The sequence below is a fragment of the Mustela nigripes genome, chromosome 6 (genome assembly GCF_022355385.1).
Source record: "Mustela nigripes isolate SB6536 chromosome 6, MUSNIG.SB6536, whole genome shotgun sequence".
NCBI classification, from domain to species: domain Eukaryota; kingdom Metazoa; phylum Chordata; class Mammalia; order Carnivora; family Mustelidae; genus Mustela; species Mustela nigripes.
The window spans coordinates 38,230,916-38,248,659 of NC_081562.1; the positions used below are offsets into that span (position 1 = coordinate 38,230,916).

The 17,744-nt window shown below is 34.2% G+C and overlaps 1 protein-coding gene across 2 annotated transcripts in view; it reads right to left on the reverse strand.

Annotated features, from left to right (window-relative positions):
• Positions 1–6,779: 6,779 nt before the first annotated feature.
• The window catches only part of OTOGL (otogelin like), a 137,209-nt gene continuing 126,244 nt past the window's right edge, over positions 6,780–17,744 (reverse strand). For both annotated transcript variants that reach the window (XM_059404684.1, XM_059404683.1), the window contains 7 exons: positions 16,635–16,698; positions 15,199–15,377; positions 14,648–14,752; positions 11,899–12,018; positions 10,470–10,515; positions 7,647–7,726; positions 6,780–6,980 (listed from right to left, as the gene is read on the reverse strand). In XM_059404684.1, the coding sequence (XP_059260667.1) occupies positions 6,780–6,980; positions 7,647–7,726; positions 10,470–10,515; positions 11,899–12,018; positions 14,648–14,752; positions 15,199–15,377; positions 16,635–16,698 (795 nt within the window). The remainder of the gene's footprint in view (positions 6,981–7,646; positions 7,727–10,469; positions 10,516–11,898; positions 12,019–14,647; positions 14,753–15,198; positions 15,378–16,634; positions 16,699–17,744) is intronic.

A 17,744-nucleotide genomic window follows, 5' to 3' on the forward strand; every position in this document is an offset into this window, starting at 1 on the left:
AAAAATATACTAGCAATGGAAGAAACACCTTTTATATATTTAAAAAAAGATTGTGTGAAGATCAGAAAATCCAAAAGAATATCAATAAATAGAGAACCATACCTATACACACTTTCACAATAGAAGAATTTAAAACTTGAAGGAAAATTGTAATAAGCAACCGTTCAAAGAAAAAAGAAAAGAAATATACCTATAATGGAACCATATACTAAAATGGAAACCAGACTTTTCTTTTGCAGCACTAAATGTCCAAACACAATGAAGCAATGTCTAGAGTTTTTGAAAGCAAACTATGAACTCAAATTTTTATACTCTGCTTATATATATCAAGTCCTATATGTTAAACACTCTAGTAAGTACTTTACATGTATTAACTCCATTAGCCTCACACAAATCCTTTAAGGAATTTGAAAACTATGAAGTGCAAAATTATTAAGTTTGTTTAGAGTCACACAGAAAAATATGATATTAGGATTTGAATTTATACCTATTTCATCCAAGGGCCTGAGACCTTAGTTATTATGTAAAAGTGTGAGTAAAGTCTTAGGAAATATATAACCCATATACCTTTCTGGAGAAAAATTACTTGAAGACAAAATCAAGCAACCAAGAAATCAAACAAACATAAGGATTCAGTAATGGAGATACTAGGACTGTCAGTAAAGACTGTGGTTAGTCCATATACAGAATTATAAAATTAGATAGCAAAAACTGAATTTATTTTTATGTGTATGTTTATGTGCATGCATATATAGCTTTTAATAGAATAAATAGATAAAATTTAATTTTGGCACAAAATAAATATGACTAAGAAGGCAGAAAGCTTAAATTCCATATCTTTAGTAAACAAAACACAATTTTTAAAATTTTGTATCCATCTCAAGGTTTCTATAATCTATTTTCTGATAATAGATAACATTTTTGATAATATGATAGAATTTTAACTTTAGCCAGAATGTCAGTCTTTCTAGTTAACAGTGAAATAACTCTGAAAAGTCAAATATTCCTCCCCAACCAAAGATGCTGTTTAGAGGCAAGATTTCAAGTACTATAGCCTTTCATGTGACATCATTAGAAAAAAAAAAAAATGGATGGGAAGGCTATGAACAAGATGGTTGTTAATATTTGTGCAAGTTAGCAAAAGATGCCTCCTCATGGTAGATACACTAGGAAAAGGCACAGTGTGTGGTGGATAAATTAGAAAATACCTCAGGAATTATTAGAAAGTGCTCCTCCCTCTGGGATGATGACTCCCAGATGGGTGTTTGGCTTGGCAAGAGACCAGTGTCTTCATGCAAAGAAAAAGGCCTTCCTTCCTCTGGATAGAAAGAGCTTCTTGTCACGGTATATGACCTGGCTTGAGAAACATGAGCCAGATTTCAGTACTCCCTTGCCCCTCAGGTGAGCACTTCTATACGGAAACCAGACTGCTGGACCATTCACACTGACCTTGTCTGGGAATATTAGCGCAAATGTGAATCTTAATTCACTGGGCTGTAAGCCGTCTGGCCAGAGTCATAACTTTTGTGTATCTTGAAATCTTCTGAATCTACATGTTGTAACCATAAACGTTCTTGAAAGATTAATTTTAAGAAATTGTTGAGATATCTCTATTTCAGTAGTGTCCTTTTTTAATGTAATGTGAACATTAACCGTGAAACATTGCATGATAGTTAATTGCCTAGAAAAAGCTCAGAAACCTTTAAATTCCTAGTAAGAGCATCTATTCTCTTTTGGACATTAGAGCCTCAAGATACAGTGTCTGTCTTCTCTCCATTTCAGCTTAAATTGAATGGAATATATCAATAATTTATTCATATTCATCTCTTAAAACTAACATGAATAAAAGGTTTTGTTTCACTCCTAATAATTAAATTTTAAAAACAGAACCCAAAGTCCCAGGGTATATTAACTATAATACTTAAAGATGGAGACAGGTCAATTAAAGCTTGCAAAATCATTTGTCCTGAAAGAGAACTCTATAAAATTACCACTAAGAAAATGGACAAACAAAAAATAGACAAAAGATAAAATGAGTATATAGAAAGGTTTGAATTCAGTGGCACAGTCAGGTATCTATTCTACTACGAGCTGACCTTTTTTCTAATATCATCAATAAGGATTTTCCTTGTTATTATCAATAAGGACATTCTACTATGAGCTGACCTTTTTTCTTATTATTACCAATAAGGAATTTTGTCTGGTACTACCTAGTGTTGATGATGATAAAGAATTAAAAAAAAAAAAAAAACCTCATAAACTTCTTGGGGAAGGAAAAAGTTGATCAGCAGTTGTGGAAGACAGATTAGCAAAATGTATGGAAATTCTTCAGCATGTTGATGTCATTTGGTCCTTCAATTTCACTTCGTACGTAAGGGTTTATAATAGGGAAAATGAGAAACAAATTTAATAACCATTAATAGACCGGTTAAATAGATCATGATATTCACTTGTGAAAATACTATATAGCATATAAAATTTCTACTGCAGAAAATCTTTTTAGAACATAAAAATTCTTAAAGAAATTTAAAATTAAAAGATGTATATTCAATTTAATCCTGGAGGAAGAGAGACAGAGAGATAAGTGAAAATGACAATAGAAATTATTTAGATGGATGTTTTATATTCTTCTTTATCTCCTAGAAACTGCATGAGTTTGTTTTTTACTCTTCTCCCTTCCAACAGGACATAGCAAACAGTTAAATCTTTATTGATTTAATAAGCTAAAGTTAACATTTCGTAGTTTTAGTGTTAATCTCTGAGCCTGTCAGGAAATATGTATGTGGTTCAAGTCCGTGCTGACACAGCACAGACAGACATTAAATTTGTTATTTACTGATGTGGGGAAGACTCTGCAAGGAACTGATTAAGGGAAGTGGGGCAGGAGAGGAGTCAAAATTACTAGAGAGTCGGCCACAGCTCACGTAGAACACAGATGTCTCTGGAGAGCCAAAGGAACCACCACATCTGGGAATCGTCTGTGAGATGAGTGACAGTGAGCAATTTACCTGCGGGCTCCTGGGCCTACCGTCATTGCTCAGAGTTCATTTCACAGGGTACTTATCCCCTCTTTATTCCAGGCCACATCACCCAGTTTATCAGGGTAGTCATGGGGGTGTGGTGCTTCTTCCACAGAAGGCTCAGAGGTGGTGGGAGAAGCCAATGTCTATGGCAGGAGAAAGAAAACATAGGTCAGGGGAAGGCAAGGAGGCCAGTGGCTTTGGCTGGTCCTCAGCACGTGCACTGTGCTGTTCCCGTCCAGCTGTTTCAGGCTGCCTGCAGAGAGAATTGCCAAGAAGGCGGCAGAAGGTCCAGGACCACCAGATGCAGAAACATGAACATGTGCCTGCCTGAATCTGGGCATGAGTACAGCAGGAGAGTGTGTATTTTGGGTTCAACTGACCATCCACTAATCACCTTTCAACCTCTTATTGTGGTCTGAATTATTGTGTCTCCCACTCCCTGTCCCGCCTTAAATTCACAACACCCTATGTGATGGTATTAGGAAGTTGGCCTTTGGGAGATGAGTAGAACATGAGGGTTAAGCCCTCTGGAATGGGATTAGTGCCCTTACAGAAGATACCCCAGGCAGCTCCCTCATCCCTCCTGCCAGGTGAGAAAACAGCAAGAAGACTGCTAGCACCTTGTTCTTGGACTCCCCAGCCTCAAGAATTATAAGAAATAAATGTTTATGGCTTCTAAGCCACCTAGCCTAAAAAAAAAAAAAAAAAAAAAAGTATAATAAAGCTTTTAATTGGCTACCATCTTGTAGGTGAGAAATGGCTTTTTGTGTGTGTAAATTGAATGTGAAATGCTTTTATTAAAAGCATGCTCCAGGGGCGCCTGGGTGGCTCAGTGGGTTAAAGCCTCTGCCTTCTGCTCTGGTCATGATCCCAGGTTCCTGGGATCGAGCCCCGCATCGGGCTCTTCTGTCTGTCAAATAAACAAATAAACCTTTTAAAAAGAAAAAAAGCATGCTCCATTGGGGTGTCTGGGTGGTGCATTCAATTGAGTGTCCAACTCTTGATTTCTGCTGGGATTGTGATCTCAGGGCCATGGAATCAAGCCCTGCATCAGGCTCTGTGCTGAGCTCAGATTCTGCTCGGGATTCTCTTTCCCTCTTCCCCTCCCCACCATTCTTTCATTCTCTCTCTTTCCCTCTTTCTCTCTCAAATAAATAAATAAATCCCTTTAAAAAGTATGCTCAATTATCTTTCCAGTGTCCTCAAGTATTATTTCTTTTTCTCTCTAATATCATACAAGTTATTGGCCTATTTTTCTATTAGGTTGTTCATATTTTCCTTTTGTGTTCTTTTTTAGGAGCTCTTGCTATAGAAGACGAGCCTTTATCAGTGATACATTGTAAATATTGTGCTTTGGTTTTACATTTTTTTCTTTTGACTTTGACTTTTTTTGTCTTGCAGAATTTGTTTTCAGTTTTCTTATTAAATTTATCAATGTTTTCTTCTGGGCTTCTGGATGTTGAGTCAGAATTGGAATGACTCTCCCCCACTCTAAGGCATTAGTGAATTTCTCCCATATTTTCTTTAGTTTTACCCTCTCCCTCCCTTTTTGAACATTTCAATCTCTGATTCATGTAGAATTTATCTTCATGTCAATGGATGTATGAATCCAACTTTCTCAAAACGGCTAGGCAGGAACAGCACAGCTCATGTGCAGAGCACCAAGAATCCAAATCCAAGTTACTATCCAGTGGTCCCAACAGCAGGTTATTGTCCAGGTTATTATCCAGGTTTCCCAAATCATCACCTCTGATGATTGGAGGGTCACCTGAATCATATGCTACATTCCAAAGTTTGGGGCACTCCTTCTGAACTTTCTCATAGGTATGTTTATGTGACTAATGCCTACTTTCTCACAAGACTTTAAATTACAGGAGAGTCTACACCGTGTCTGCTTTATTTTACATTTGTCCTCAGAGCTCAGAATAGCACCTGGCTCAGAGAAGGTCCTCAATACCTATCTGTTATATTGCAGAATGCTTATCATGTTCTAGGACAATGTTTCCCGTTTTCCCCCACAAATAGGTCTAAACGTGATTTAGTATTTTTAATTTAATTACAAGTATTTTACAGAGCATGAAAATAAAGAAATGTGTGGCAGACAATAGACAACATTACCTGCCTCAGCAGAGGTACATAATAGTTTCTCTCAAGCAATGTTAATTTATTTTAACCAAAGACATTTGATTCAATCTATATGTTAACAGGAGTCAAAGAATACCGAAATGTTAATGTCTAGATGAAACACTTTTATTAAGCACAAATAAGATAAAGTCCATTTTTATAAACAGTAGGCACTGGGACATTGCAGAAGCAATGTTCATTTCATTCTTTCATTTGTTTCTTAGTAACCCTGGAGGTCCAAAATATCTGATAAGTTGCATTTTTTTTCTGGGAAGCATGATTTTGAAACCCAAGCAACTCACCTAGCTGAAATCTGAACCTAGACCACCAGGCCCACCCACATCTGCTTTTCAATGCACCTTTACTGTTTTCGTGTTGCTATTTGACTTCATTTGATCCCCACAACAATCATAGCAAGTAGAGCATTCTCTCCTTTTTACAGGTGAGGAAATTCAAATAATTCTACACTGTAAGTGGCAGAAAATTTGAGGATTTGCAAAAATCTCAAGATATGTTCCTTGCAAATATCAATAGCCTATTATGTTAAAAAAGTGCAGCATTCCATTGCAGAATGATTAATACATTCAAATCATTTTATTTCATTCTTCATTGGCAAAGCAGCAGCATGAAAAGAAAAATAGCACGCAACTCCGATCGAATGCAAATACATATCAAAAACCATTGGTCCATGGCATAGCAAAAAATTAAATGTTAAATAGTAACAACTTATTTCACAACAGTTGTAATGGTATAAAAAATAAAAGTCCAAGATATCCCGCCACTCTTTAGCAAGTGATGCTACCTTTCTCCATTTCTTATTATTGGGATTACTATTATATGTATGTATATACATATGTATGTGTGGCATTATTTTTCATTTCTTTAAAAGGAATTGAATTTAAAATTCTTAATTCTACGCAAAGCAAGCTCTTTAAGAATCAAAGATTCCATGACAGGCATCTTACTATACCATTCAAAAGAAAAGAGCATAGGACTGGGATTCAGAAAGTCATTTGTTATAAGGCACACAGCTTTTCCAGTGACCTGGTACACCTGCAAAACAAGAGGCATTTGCAATAACAACCCTAATATTCATTCAGGCTTTAAATAATCTAAAATCCTATAGTTGAATGATCTGTCTCTATGTATCCTACGCTTTATGACTATCCAGATGCCAGCTTTAACTAATTACATTTAACAGATTAAACAGTAGTGAGGAAAGAGTACTGCTATCTTAATTTGGGAAACTATGGCAGACTTCGCAAAGCAAAAAAATCTCTATTGGGTGCAAATGGAAAATGCAAAATAACCTTCTAATGGATGAGAATATCCCAGGGCTGTGGCATGTTGCAATTACATACATAACTGCATCTCAGCTGAATAACTTAGAATCAGTTGAGTCTCTAAAATAGAGTAAATCAATAAATTTGATTTATTTTTATTTTGACAACTATTTTGACAATTATTTTTTCTAGGAAATAGCATATTTGTACCAAGCATTAAATTGCCATATCCCAAACACTGAAAAATACATTAATGTTTAATAAAATCTTCCAGTGCCTAAATAATGACATTAAGGTAACTTCATTTGACATTGTGATTATTACATAGAGTTCCTAGAAATCCAGAAGTTTAATTCCACTGACATGTGCAGTCTATAGGTTCCTGGAGCGTGTGCATGACTTCGGTGCCATTTCCTGAGCAATACAGAGGCACAGACAAGTTTCTCACTCCATTTTCACGACAGCACTTGCAGAATCTTAGATGGCTCTCAATGTTGATGTTATATATGGTAGCAGATGGGCATTTTCCATCACAAGATGCAACATTTACCTGTAAGGAGAGACAATGAGAAAAGAATTCTTAAAATGTTTAAAAACTGGCTATTCAATTCTCCTATGATACCAAGTGAAAGCAAAACTTTATTATCACTGTATTAAGTCTCAAGCTACTGTATATTAGAAGACTGCAAGAAAATACCAGGTTAGACTTTAATAACTTGAATAAGTCCAGGAGATGTTCCATGATGATACCTAAGACAGAAAGGCTGACATAAACTCTGAAATAAATGTGCACCCAATAACTAGTCAGGTATATGTACAATGTTCATCACAATCTAATGATTCTATTGTAATCTGTATTATATCATACCTCGTGGAGACTATATTATTGGGTAGGTCACATTAAATGGGGTAAAATTAGAACTAAGACTATTTTTGCTGAGTAAAATTGCATAGTTAAAAAAATATGTAGTCAAATATATTTGGTTTAATTTCCATCTCTCTAGATTGCAATTATGATTCATAACTATTGATTATTAATGCCAAGAATAGTTTATACTTCTTCACAAACAGAATATTTTAATATTAAAATGTATGAATAATCGCAAAGTTAAATATTGTGACAGTTGGCATTTTGTTGACTTACAAACGTATTAGTGCTATATACTTTTGGAAAGACACATGCTCTTTATGTAACAAATTATATGTTTCCACTTACAGGGTTTTGACTTATACAGTCCTGTTTCCTTATGATTGATTTAATGATCACTTTCTGGCAAATTCTTTCTTCTCGTTTGCCTGATAAAATATAGAATGTATTGATTCATCAGAAAGCCCATGTCAGATTGTTTCTTAATTCAATTAAGCATATGCCTATATTTAAAATAAAATAATGTATATATTTATATGAAATACATTCCTATATTAAAGTATACTTAAAATTTCCCTCAAATATTTTATGCTCAATATTTATTTTCACTTTTTAAATAGACTTTCTCATATTTTTAGCATTATATTTATCTCTTTACCTTATTGTCCTAGAATAGAATCAAAACATTCTACACATGCAATAATGTTATCAACCTGTGTGTATCATATAGAAAGATAAAATATATATTTAAAATTTTTAAATTATTAAATTATTTTTAGAATGAAACATTGTATGTAGAAGTATATATACATGTACATAATTAGGCAGCTATACATGTATACATAAACCTATTTTAAAATTAAAAACAGATTTAAAGCTACTTTATCTTAATAGATTTTAATATAAAATCATACATGAAGGTAATTGAATTATTTATCAACCATTTTGAAATGTATGGATGAGTCATTACAGTTGATATTTATGGCTCTGAAATGATCTCTTATGACTTCACATTAAAATACTTTGTATTAATTAATGATATATTAAAATGCCTCTGTGGTGTGATGGATGACCACTTGATGACACCTAGGAATACATATTTAAAACTATATCTAAATAACCCTTATTTCAGGATGCACAAAGACCAAGGTTCTTACTTCACTCTGACAATAACTTGCTTTGTTACTTTAGGAAAGTCACTGAAATCATTCTGCTGAGTTTTCTTGTTTGCAAAAGATTGAAATTAGATCTTCAGTTTCCAAATCAGTTTAGCCACAAAATCTTTTATGTTAAGTGCTTATATGAAATTCCAACATGTAAAGTATCTAAAAGCTAAACTACTCAAGTTGAAGCAGAGATGAGTAGCAAAGATTGCCTGAAAGTAAATTGTCCTTCTCAAGGTCACTCTTGACCTTCAAAATGCTAACTTCAAAGATTACAGCTTAGTTCTCATCCTACTTAACTTCTCAGCAGCATTTGAGAAGACTCTCTTCTATGACTATGACTATCTCCTCCTTGATATACTTTCCACACTTGGCTTCTGAAACAGCCCTTTTGGTTTTTCTCCATCTCAATTGCGGCTCCTCCTCAGAATCCTATGCTTGTCCCTTCTCCTTTCCCTTGCCTCTCAACTACCGTCTGGTTGGCGGTTCAGAGTTTGTGATGGAGGACAGGCTGGTGTGTACCTTATGGTGCTTTCACTCAGTGGTTAGTTACTTTAGTAGCCCTTCTATTCTCATGTCAGAGGAAATAAGAGTTAAGGAAGAAATCATCTCTAATGTGACCTATAAGGTACCCACCCTCTTCTTTCTGTCACCTTCATCCTTGTGCTTAGCCAAACCTTGCTATTTCCTCTGCTTTCCATACTTGTTATTCTTCCTGGCTGGATTCAGTCACTCAGTCTCTACCCAGAAGACACCTCACCACAGAGGCACTCTCCAGCCACTCACTTAAATTAGCAACCCAGTTCCCCACCCTCCATCCCTTTTATTCTGTACTAATTTTCTTTATGTCACTCATCTCTACCTGACACAATAGTATATCTTTATGTGTTCCTTATTTCTTCCCCTTCTTCATAATATGCACTAGGGCATGCATGTACTGTTTCATTCACTATCATTGTCCCTGTGCCTAAAAGAGTGCCTGATACATGACAGGCACCTCGTAGAAATCTATTTGATGAGCTAATTTGTGTAATAAATATAATGAGATAGCTTAAATTTATTGTTAGCTGGCTGAACTTATTAGTACCAAGAGGCATTTCCTCTTCATTTTTTAAAGACTAGGGGAATACATTTGGTTAAGCATGGTATTTGCAATAGTATCCAACATCCAGTCTGTCCAAGATAGCCCAGTCACCCAGAAACAAAGTTTGTAGAAAAGGATTTTGTGATACCAAGCAGAAGATATTCCACAAGTCCCTACATGTCAGATGGGAGAAACTGAGGTAGGTTGGTATTATTCTGCAACTTTAGAGAGCTTGGCAGAATTGAAAGGTCCTGGACCTGGGCAGTGGACAGGCCTGAGTCCATTACTGATTAGTGCAAATCAACTTTTCTGAACCTTCACTTCCTTATCTGTAGAGGAAACCATACCCACCTCTCATTTATCTCTCAACTGTTGTAAAGATTGGTTACAATACTGTCTTTACGGGGCTTAATTGTGCCAATGTGTGGCAGGCAATAAATAGAAGGTTTACGGTCGGTTGCATAGATCTTCCCCTACCTGCCCTTGGATAACAAAATGGACCTACTTATTGAATAATCAGCATGGAGTTATAAAATCCAAGGTCCTTATTGAAGCCAAAAATGCCATTCTCACCATAACTTACTTAACTTGGTGTAGCCTCGCATGTTCCAAGCAAATTTGACAAAAGAAACCTTTTAAACTTAAAACTTATATTAAAATCCTATGCAATACCTTTTGGGAAATACAACAATAAAGAAATTTCTGATATTTAGGTTAAAATTCATCTAAATTAAAAATACTTTATTCATACTCCAGAAGACTAAATTAAAAAATAATTAACCACATGACAAACATTTAAATAATAACATTATAAAATATGCTTCCCTCCTTGCATCATAAGATCTGAATTTTATGAGAAAGATCATAATTACCATGAGCAATTAAAACTAATCAAATTAACGCATATAATATGTCCTCACTTACAGATCTTGCAACAGCCTTCATTATAAAGCTTTACAATCCCTTCATTCTAGGAAGAGAGAAGGAATAAAGTCAAAACTCACAGTGTTTGTTCATGTCCTATTGGACTAGAAATAGAAAACTAACTCTCTTGGTGTTTTTATTAAATATCACAAAGCCTTAACTGGAAAATTATAGAAATTTAACTATTTCTAATGAGAATTTGTTTTTAAACTAAGCAGCTGATATTTTGTTTAAATTTTTGTTATTTCTTCACTAGTAAAGTGCAAAGAGATGAACTTACTTAAAAGAACACATTATTTATTTATTTATTTATTTACTAAAAACATTTTCAATAATGCACAAAAAATTCTTACCAAAGCAGAGTACTAATAGGTACTCTAAATTGAGTACCGTTATGTTTTTTTCAACTCCTTGGAATAAGCTAAGGTACTCTATGAGATAAGACTAAGTTCCTGAATATAATTGAATGTTTAAATGATGTATCTTTTTCTTTAACATTTAAAAAGAAAAAAAATCGCTCGCTTCAGGATGACTCTTGCCTAGGACTAAATTAAGAAAACTTTTATTGATTACCTTTTTGAATTCTTAAAGTAAGCCGCTAATTGCTTTTAGTAACTTACCAATTACAATATAAGTCAAAGAATTTGCGCCATAAAAATGAATCTGTGAAATAGATGATGCCTAAGATTCTTTTCAGAGCTGAAATTCTATTACTTTATTATACATGACCTCTACCTACCCAGCTAGCTAGCCACCATCTTGGGCACATCTTGGGGAGAAAAAAAAATCAATGAGACTATGCTATTTCTGCACACTTAAGAAAAATATTGCCTATGCAATAGAACAAAGCTCACTTTTCATGAAGGATTACTATCTCCAAAATAGTTAAAGCTACAAAGGATCTTACAAGAAAAAAGTATCACCTCCAAAAATCTACTTTCCCAGTGGACTCTTCTCTGAGAGAAGGAGTTGGGGAATCTAACCTAAAGGATCAGCAGTGCTGTCATATACGCCAGGTTCCACCAGGGCCGTGCTCAGAGGAGTCAAGACAAATCTGACGTAGGCCAGCTTGTATTAAAAAGGGAAGACATCATAAATTCTGGCTGTGTGTTTAAGATGTAAAATTGGCCAGCCTCCAATAGATTATCAATTCATACTGAAAGAGAGGCTAGGTCTGCTGATCAAATGCTTTTTCAATAATTTTTTGAACTAGCACAATATCCGTTCAGGAAGAATCAAAGTTATTTGGAACACCATTGATAACTCAAAGTGGCAAACTGAAGACATTTAGTAGGGCTTTTACGCACACGTGAAAATGAAACATAGACCAAAGTAAATAAGCCATAACATATGTATATACAACCTTTGAAAACATATTTCCTAAATTCTATATAATACTACATTTTCTTAGACATAATAAAGTACAAACCATTTTGCATTCAGTCTCATTAAAAGGGGGACAGACCATACTGTAGTTCAGAATCATTGTCCCTTCGTCAGTCTTTACACATTCATATGTGGTACAATTATAATGCCAGGTATTCCCCTCCTAAAAATAAGAGAAAGTTACTGTTTTGTTTATTAAAATCTGATATATTTCTTAAGTAGAATATTTCCTCTCCAAGTCAAGATGCAGAGAACTTCTTGTGGTATAAAATGTCTATCTGGAAATATCCTCAAATTTATCTAAAAGGAGTAGAAATATATAGATGGGGTGTGTGCATGTATGTGTGTTTGGTTTCATACCAGAACTGAGATGTAAATGTGAAATAAAGCAATAGAGGAAAGAAACAAATAGGTATCTGTTTCTACTACAAGATTAATTACCCAATTTGGCCATGTGTCAAAGGTCTTGCTCAACTGTTCCCTCACTAATTATAAAACAACAAATCATATTAGCTAATATGCCTCCTTTCTTGAGATTTGTTTATCCTTCCTTCTACTCCCTTATCAGCAAAACGATTAAAAAATCTTTGGATGACAGTGATTATTGACTTTTGCTTCTAGATCTACACTCCTTATCCCTATTTTTAAAACATATGCCTATTCCTTTAGCAAATTTTTAAACATAGTAACTGTTTATTTCATTCCCGATTTCAGAATTCTTATATAGAAATAAAAGCAGCTGGACATGTTATAATTATTGGGCTGGTGGCTGTCAATCTATATTTTTAATTTATAACCCACATTTTAAAATGCTAGCCAAACTCTGACTTGAAGATTCCTTGTACGGTAAGGAATTTTGACGAACTTCTTTTTTTCCAGATTCTATTTTAATTTACATATCTTTAGATCTTTTTTTTTTTTTTAAGATTTTATTTATTTATTTGACGGACAGAGAGGCAGAGAGGCAGACTGTGGCAGGGGCGGGGGTGGTGGAGGGGAAGCCGGCTCCCTGCTGAGCAGAGAGCTTGATGCAGGGCTCCATCCCAGGACCCTGAGATCATGACTTGAGCCAAAGGCAGAGGCTTTAACCCACTGAGCCACCCAGGCACCCCTCTTTAGATCTTTTAGATCAATTAGAAAAGATCTACAAGTCCGGGTATAAGAGAAAATAAAATATTCAAATTCAAATAGTAATTCCAATATTCATTTCTAATAGTACTATCTTATCTGAAATAGAAAAATTAGTTTTTCCATAGAAATTAGATTCCTAGATAACTAAAGCTTATTTTTGAAAGAGCAAAAGTTAACGATCTTGATGTTTATTTACCTTGATTGCTTTACCTGTTGAGTTCTCAAAATATATTCTGAACATAATTTGGTCTTTTATTTACATTTCAGGCTCTCACTGTGAATACTAGAAGGTTCCTGGATTTTTGATTATGGAGTTTATGTTGTCCTTTTACTAAAAGCCCCAGATTTCTGTGTTTTTTTCAAGTAAACTCTGGTTCATTTTCTCTCACTGACACCTATGACTTCCTCATCATTTTAGAAGCTTCTGCTATCAAAAAACCTTCTTTAAAATAATATATTATAAAACAGAAATATTGCTAGGATAAAACAAACAATACCAACAACACTAATTAAGTCAGTAACACTAGCTTGCACATAACTGTGAAACATGGGTTATGGCACAAGAAGACAATTGGTCATCTTTCTTACTTAATAAAATGCACAGGATTGGAGAAATCTATTTGGAGGGTATGTGAGTAATCCCATGTAATGAAGAACACCAGAAGTAAGACCTCTAGATAACTAAACTAGGAATGGAAAAACTTTAAAATGGCAATAATAAATTGGAACAGCTTTAAGGTAATGTAAGTTATAAAAAATTAGTGATACTCCTACATCTGGTGACATCACTAAAAACTGCACTAATAATAGAAAGTCCCATTTTTCTCTTCTAGGGAAGGAGTAGGTCAGTCTATAAACCTATATGGAGTTATTATGAGACTATAAGAGAATGCTGAATAATTATTTTATTATTTTTGCTGAAAAGATGTGATATAGCATTACTGACTCTTGAGGTTTTCTTTGTAAAAAAAAAAAAATGGTTAATATTCTCAATCTTTTATTTACCCAGTGAAATCTTCAATACCCGAAATAATTAAATGTTAACCTCATGAGTTTATTTCTGTTAAAATGTTTTATTTTAAAAATTTCTTTTAAAGATTTTATTTATTTATTTGAAAGAAAGAGAGGGACAGTGAGAGCACAAAAAGGGTGAGGGGCAGTGGGAGAAGCAGACACCCCAATGTGCAGGGAGCTCATTGCGGGGCTCGATCCCCAGACTCTGGGATCATGATCTGAGCTGAAGGCAGATACCCAACTAACTAAGCCACCCAGGTGTTCTCCCCTTTGTTTTTTTAATATCTTACTTTAAAATGCTTCTTTTTAAATTTGTGAATAAAATAATGTTTTTCCCCTTTGTTCTAATGATTAGAAATAAGCAATTCTCAAAGCTCATTTTCCTCATATCTAGAAAAAAAAATGAGTTTGAGAAATGAGTTCAACATATTCCTTTATAGCAGGAATTATCAGAACTTTAAAATGTAAAAAAATGTAACTGTGTCTTGTGTGCTGTATATGAGTGTGTTTATTATGTGTAGAACTCTGTGTGTGTGTGTGCACCTGTGATATTTTTCAAATTATTTGAATTCAGAACATCTTCTTCAGAAAACAGCACAGAGAGCTACCCTCCAAAGAACTTACTTTAGGAACTAAGGAATTCCTACCTCATATATAACTGATGTTCCATTTTCCATTTGAAATTTGCAGGATATATTTTTGCAGGTACCACAGCAATCATAATCACTTGGAGACGGGATGTACACCTGGTGCTGGATATAATGATAATACATTTAATTAGCCACACAACAATACCAGTATTTTTAATGAATCCATTCTGGAAGTGCTTCCCAATATAACTATATGCTCTCTCAGAACACCTGTAAGCATTTTAAAGGTTGAATTTGAGGCACTTCAAATAATAACCGACTTTATATGGCTGTATTAGAAAGTGAAGTAAATATTAACCTTTACATCTAGCAGCCAAGATTCATCAAGCTGGTCAAGCAAGCTATATAGATAAATAGATAATATGGCTCAGGAACATACACGGGAAAAGGAAAATATGCATCATAGACATTTATTACACATTAATAGATTATTGAACTATTCAAGTGTATACTTTTAACTTATGCCATGTTCCCTGGTTAAAATTCTATAGCTGCCATTTTATGATTAATTTAAGTCTCCACTGGAATGACTTACAAAGAATACTTACAATGTCACATTCTTTTGAGCAATTCACTATTGTAAAATTCAGAGTGTGAAAGCCTGTATGGTTATCTTTTTCTTCCAGACATTCCACTGTATAACAAAAGTCCCCTTCCAAATACTTTATCATAGATTGGCCAGGATTCAATACTGATACTTCTTGAAACACACACACATCATCTTTTTCTAAGAAAAGAAAGTCAGTGAAAGTACTATTTTGAGTTTTTTTATTAATCAATCAATGGAGCTTTTATTTATATTTATGTTTTCATTATGATGTGCAATTTTTTCAAAACCAATAAAGATCTTTACCTCTATATATTATCAACAACTCAATGAGTTTACTTAATGATGAATGTTGCACATTCATTCCTTAACATACAATAAGAAAGTGGTCTGTAAACTCAACTCCTCTTTACTGTTTTAAACTACCTTCAAAAGCGATACTTCATCACAGACTCCAGAATTGTAGAATTATCACCAAGCTACTTGTTTGTTATTCTCTCTTCTGGAAACATGACATGACAATTTGGGAGAGTGGAGATAGACAGAAGCAAAATATAAATCAAAAGTGGTAGGACTCTTAATGGTTAGCACTAACATATCATGTTTCTTTTTTTTTTTTTAAGATTTTATTTATTTGTTTTTCAGAGAGAGAGAGAGAGAGAGTGAGTGAGTACAGGCAGGCAGAGTGGCAGGCAGAGGCAGAGGGAGAAGCAGGCTCCCCACCGAGCAAGGAGCCCGATGTGGGACTTGATCCCAGGACGTTGGGGTCATGATCCTAGCCAAAGGCAGACGCTTAACCAACTGAGTCACCCAGGCATCCCAATGGTTCTTTTGAGAGAAAATTTTCAATTTTGTTGTGATGCAAAATATAGTCTTGTACATCATACTCGATGAAGAAAGTGGCCAATATAAATAGAAGCATATTAAGTTAGGCTACCATAGTAATGAAGATTCAGCTCAGAAGCTATTAAACTTTCTTGTATATAAAAATGCAAAAATCTCAAACTGTTGAATTAAAGGTTTTTTATTAACTCATGAATATATAATAGAAGATTTATGATTTTATAGAAAAATCAGTTCTATGTTTTGCAATGTTAACATCCATAATGATAGAACAGTTAGCAAAAATTCTCCCTTTTAGATGCCTATTTTTAGAATATTAAATATATATATTAAAAAAACAGAATCAACTTTAAATTCTGCAAAGCCTCTGACAAACATTCATTTTTCTGTCCCATTAACATATTAGTCAGAACATTTACAGGTATTACAAAAGAGGCAACTGAAAAATAATAGTACATTTTTTATACTCAAAAACTGGCAAAATGGTTTAAAATGTGTAATATAACTCAAAGAAAATATTTTTAATTTATGAATAGTGAACAACAGATACCAATAATATTCATATCATTTAAAAGCTAGATAAAACATAGTTACCACAGAGATACTGAACACATCCACAGTCACTCTGAAAGTTATGGTCTATTGCAGTAAATTCTCCCTATTAGAAAGATATTATTATTAAATGTGATTTATACAGCTTATTTTATAACAACTATAAAAACATATACACAGTACAGCATTTAGTAAGTTCCCTACTATATAGCCAGACACATATCAGGTGCTTATTAAATATTTGATAGTGAAAATGCTTTGATTAACCCAGTGGTCATTAATTAACAGCCCACAGAAAAAATTCACAATAAACAATATGATTATGGATCACTTAACCTCTCTAAACTTTAATTTATCTATTAAATGAGTTAAAGTAGAGAAGATGTTCTTTATGTTTAATCCAACAATTAAAAATATTGTTGGATTCAGGGCATCTAGTGGATAATTTGAGACAAGAAAATATGTGCTAATCCTGGAAATTTTTGTTGGTGCAAATGTTCTTGGTCCAAGGTTCCGATGTTTGCATGGGGCAAGGTTGCTACAGCATATAAATCAGGAGCAGAAGAGTATAGTCGAGACACTAATAGCACAGACTCAGAAATAAGGCTGCTCTGTGCCCTCCTGCCTTTGCTGCCTACCAGCTGTGTGATCTCAGGAAGGTTACTGAGCCAGGCTTCTCCTCACTTCCCTCATCTGTAAAATGGGGATGATGACATTGCCTACCTCTTAGGTTTATTTGGAGAAATAAATGGGTCAGTTCAGGGAAAGAACTTACCATAGGGTGGACACACAGAAAGTGTGATATAACCTTTAGGTGTCAATAAATTGTTGTCATACAGATGCTTAAACATTGCCCTGTCAGAAATGCTATAAGTTCTTCTTGGTGTAGTACCAGGTTTAAAGTTTGAAGAATTACATTTTTAAGTATCAACTTTTCCTGAGTGCGTTTTTCATATGATATCAGTAATAAAATTAATATGATTCTTTTTTCTATAAGTCAAGCAGAGAAAGACAACTATCATATGATCTCCCTGATATGAGGAAGTGGTGATGCAACATGGGGGCTTAAGTGGGTAGGAGAAGAATAAATGAAACAAGATGGGATTGGGAGGGAGACAAACCATAAGTGACTCTTAATCTCACAAAACAAAC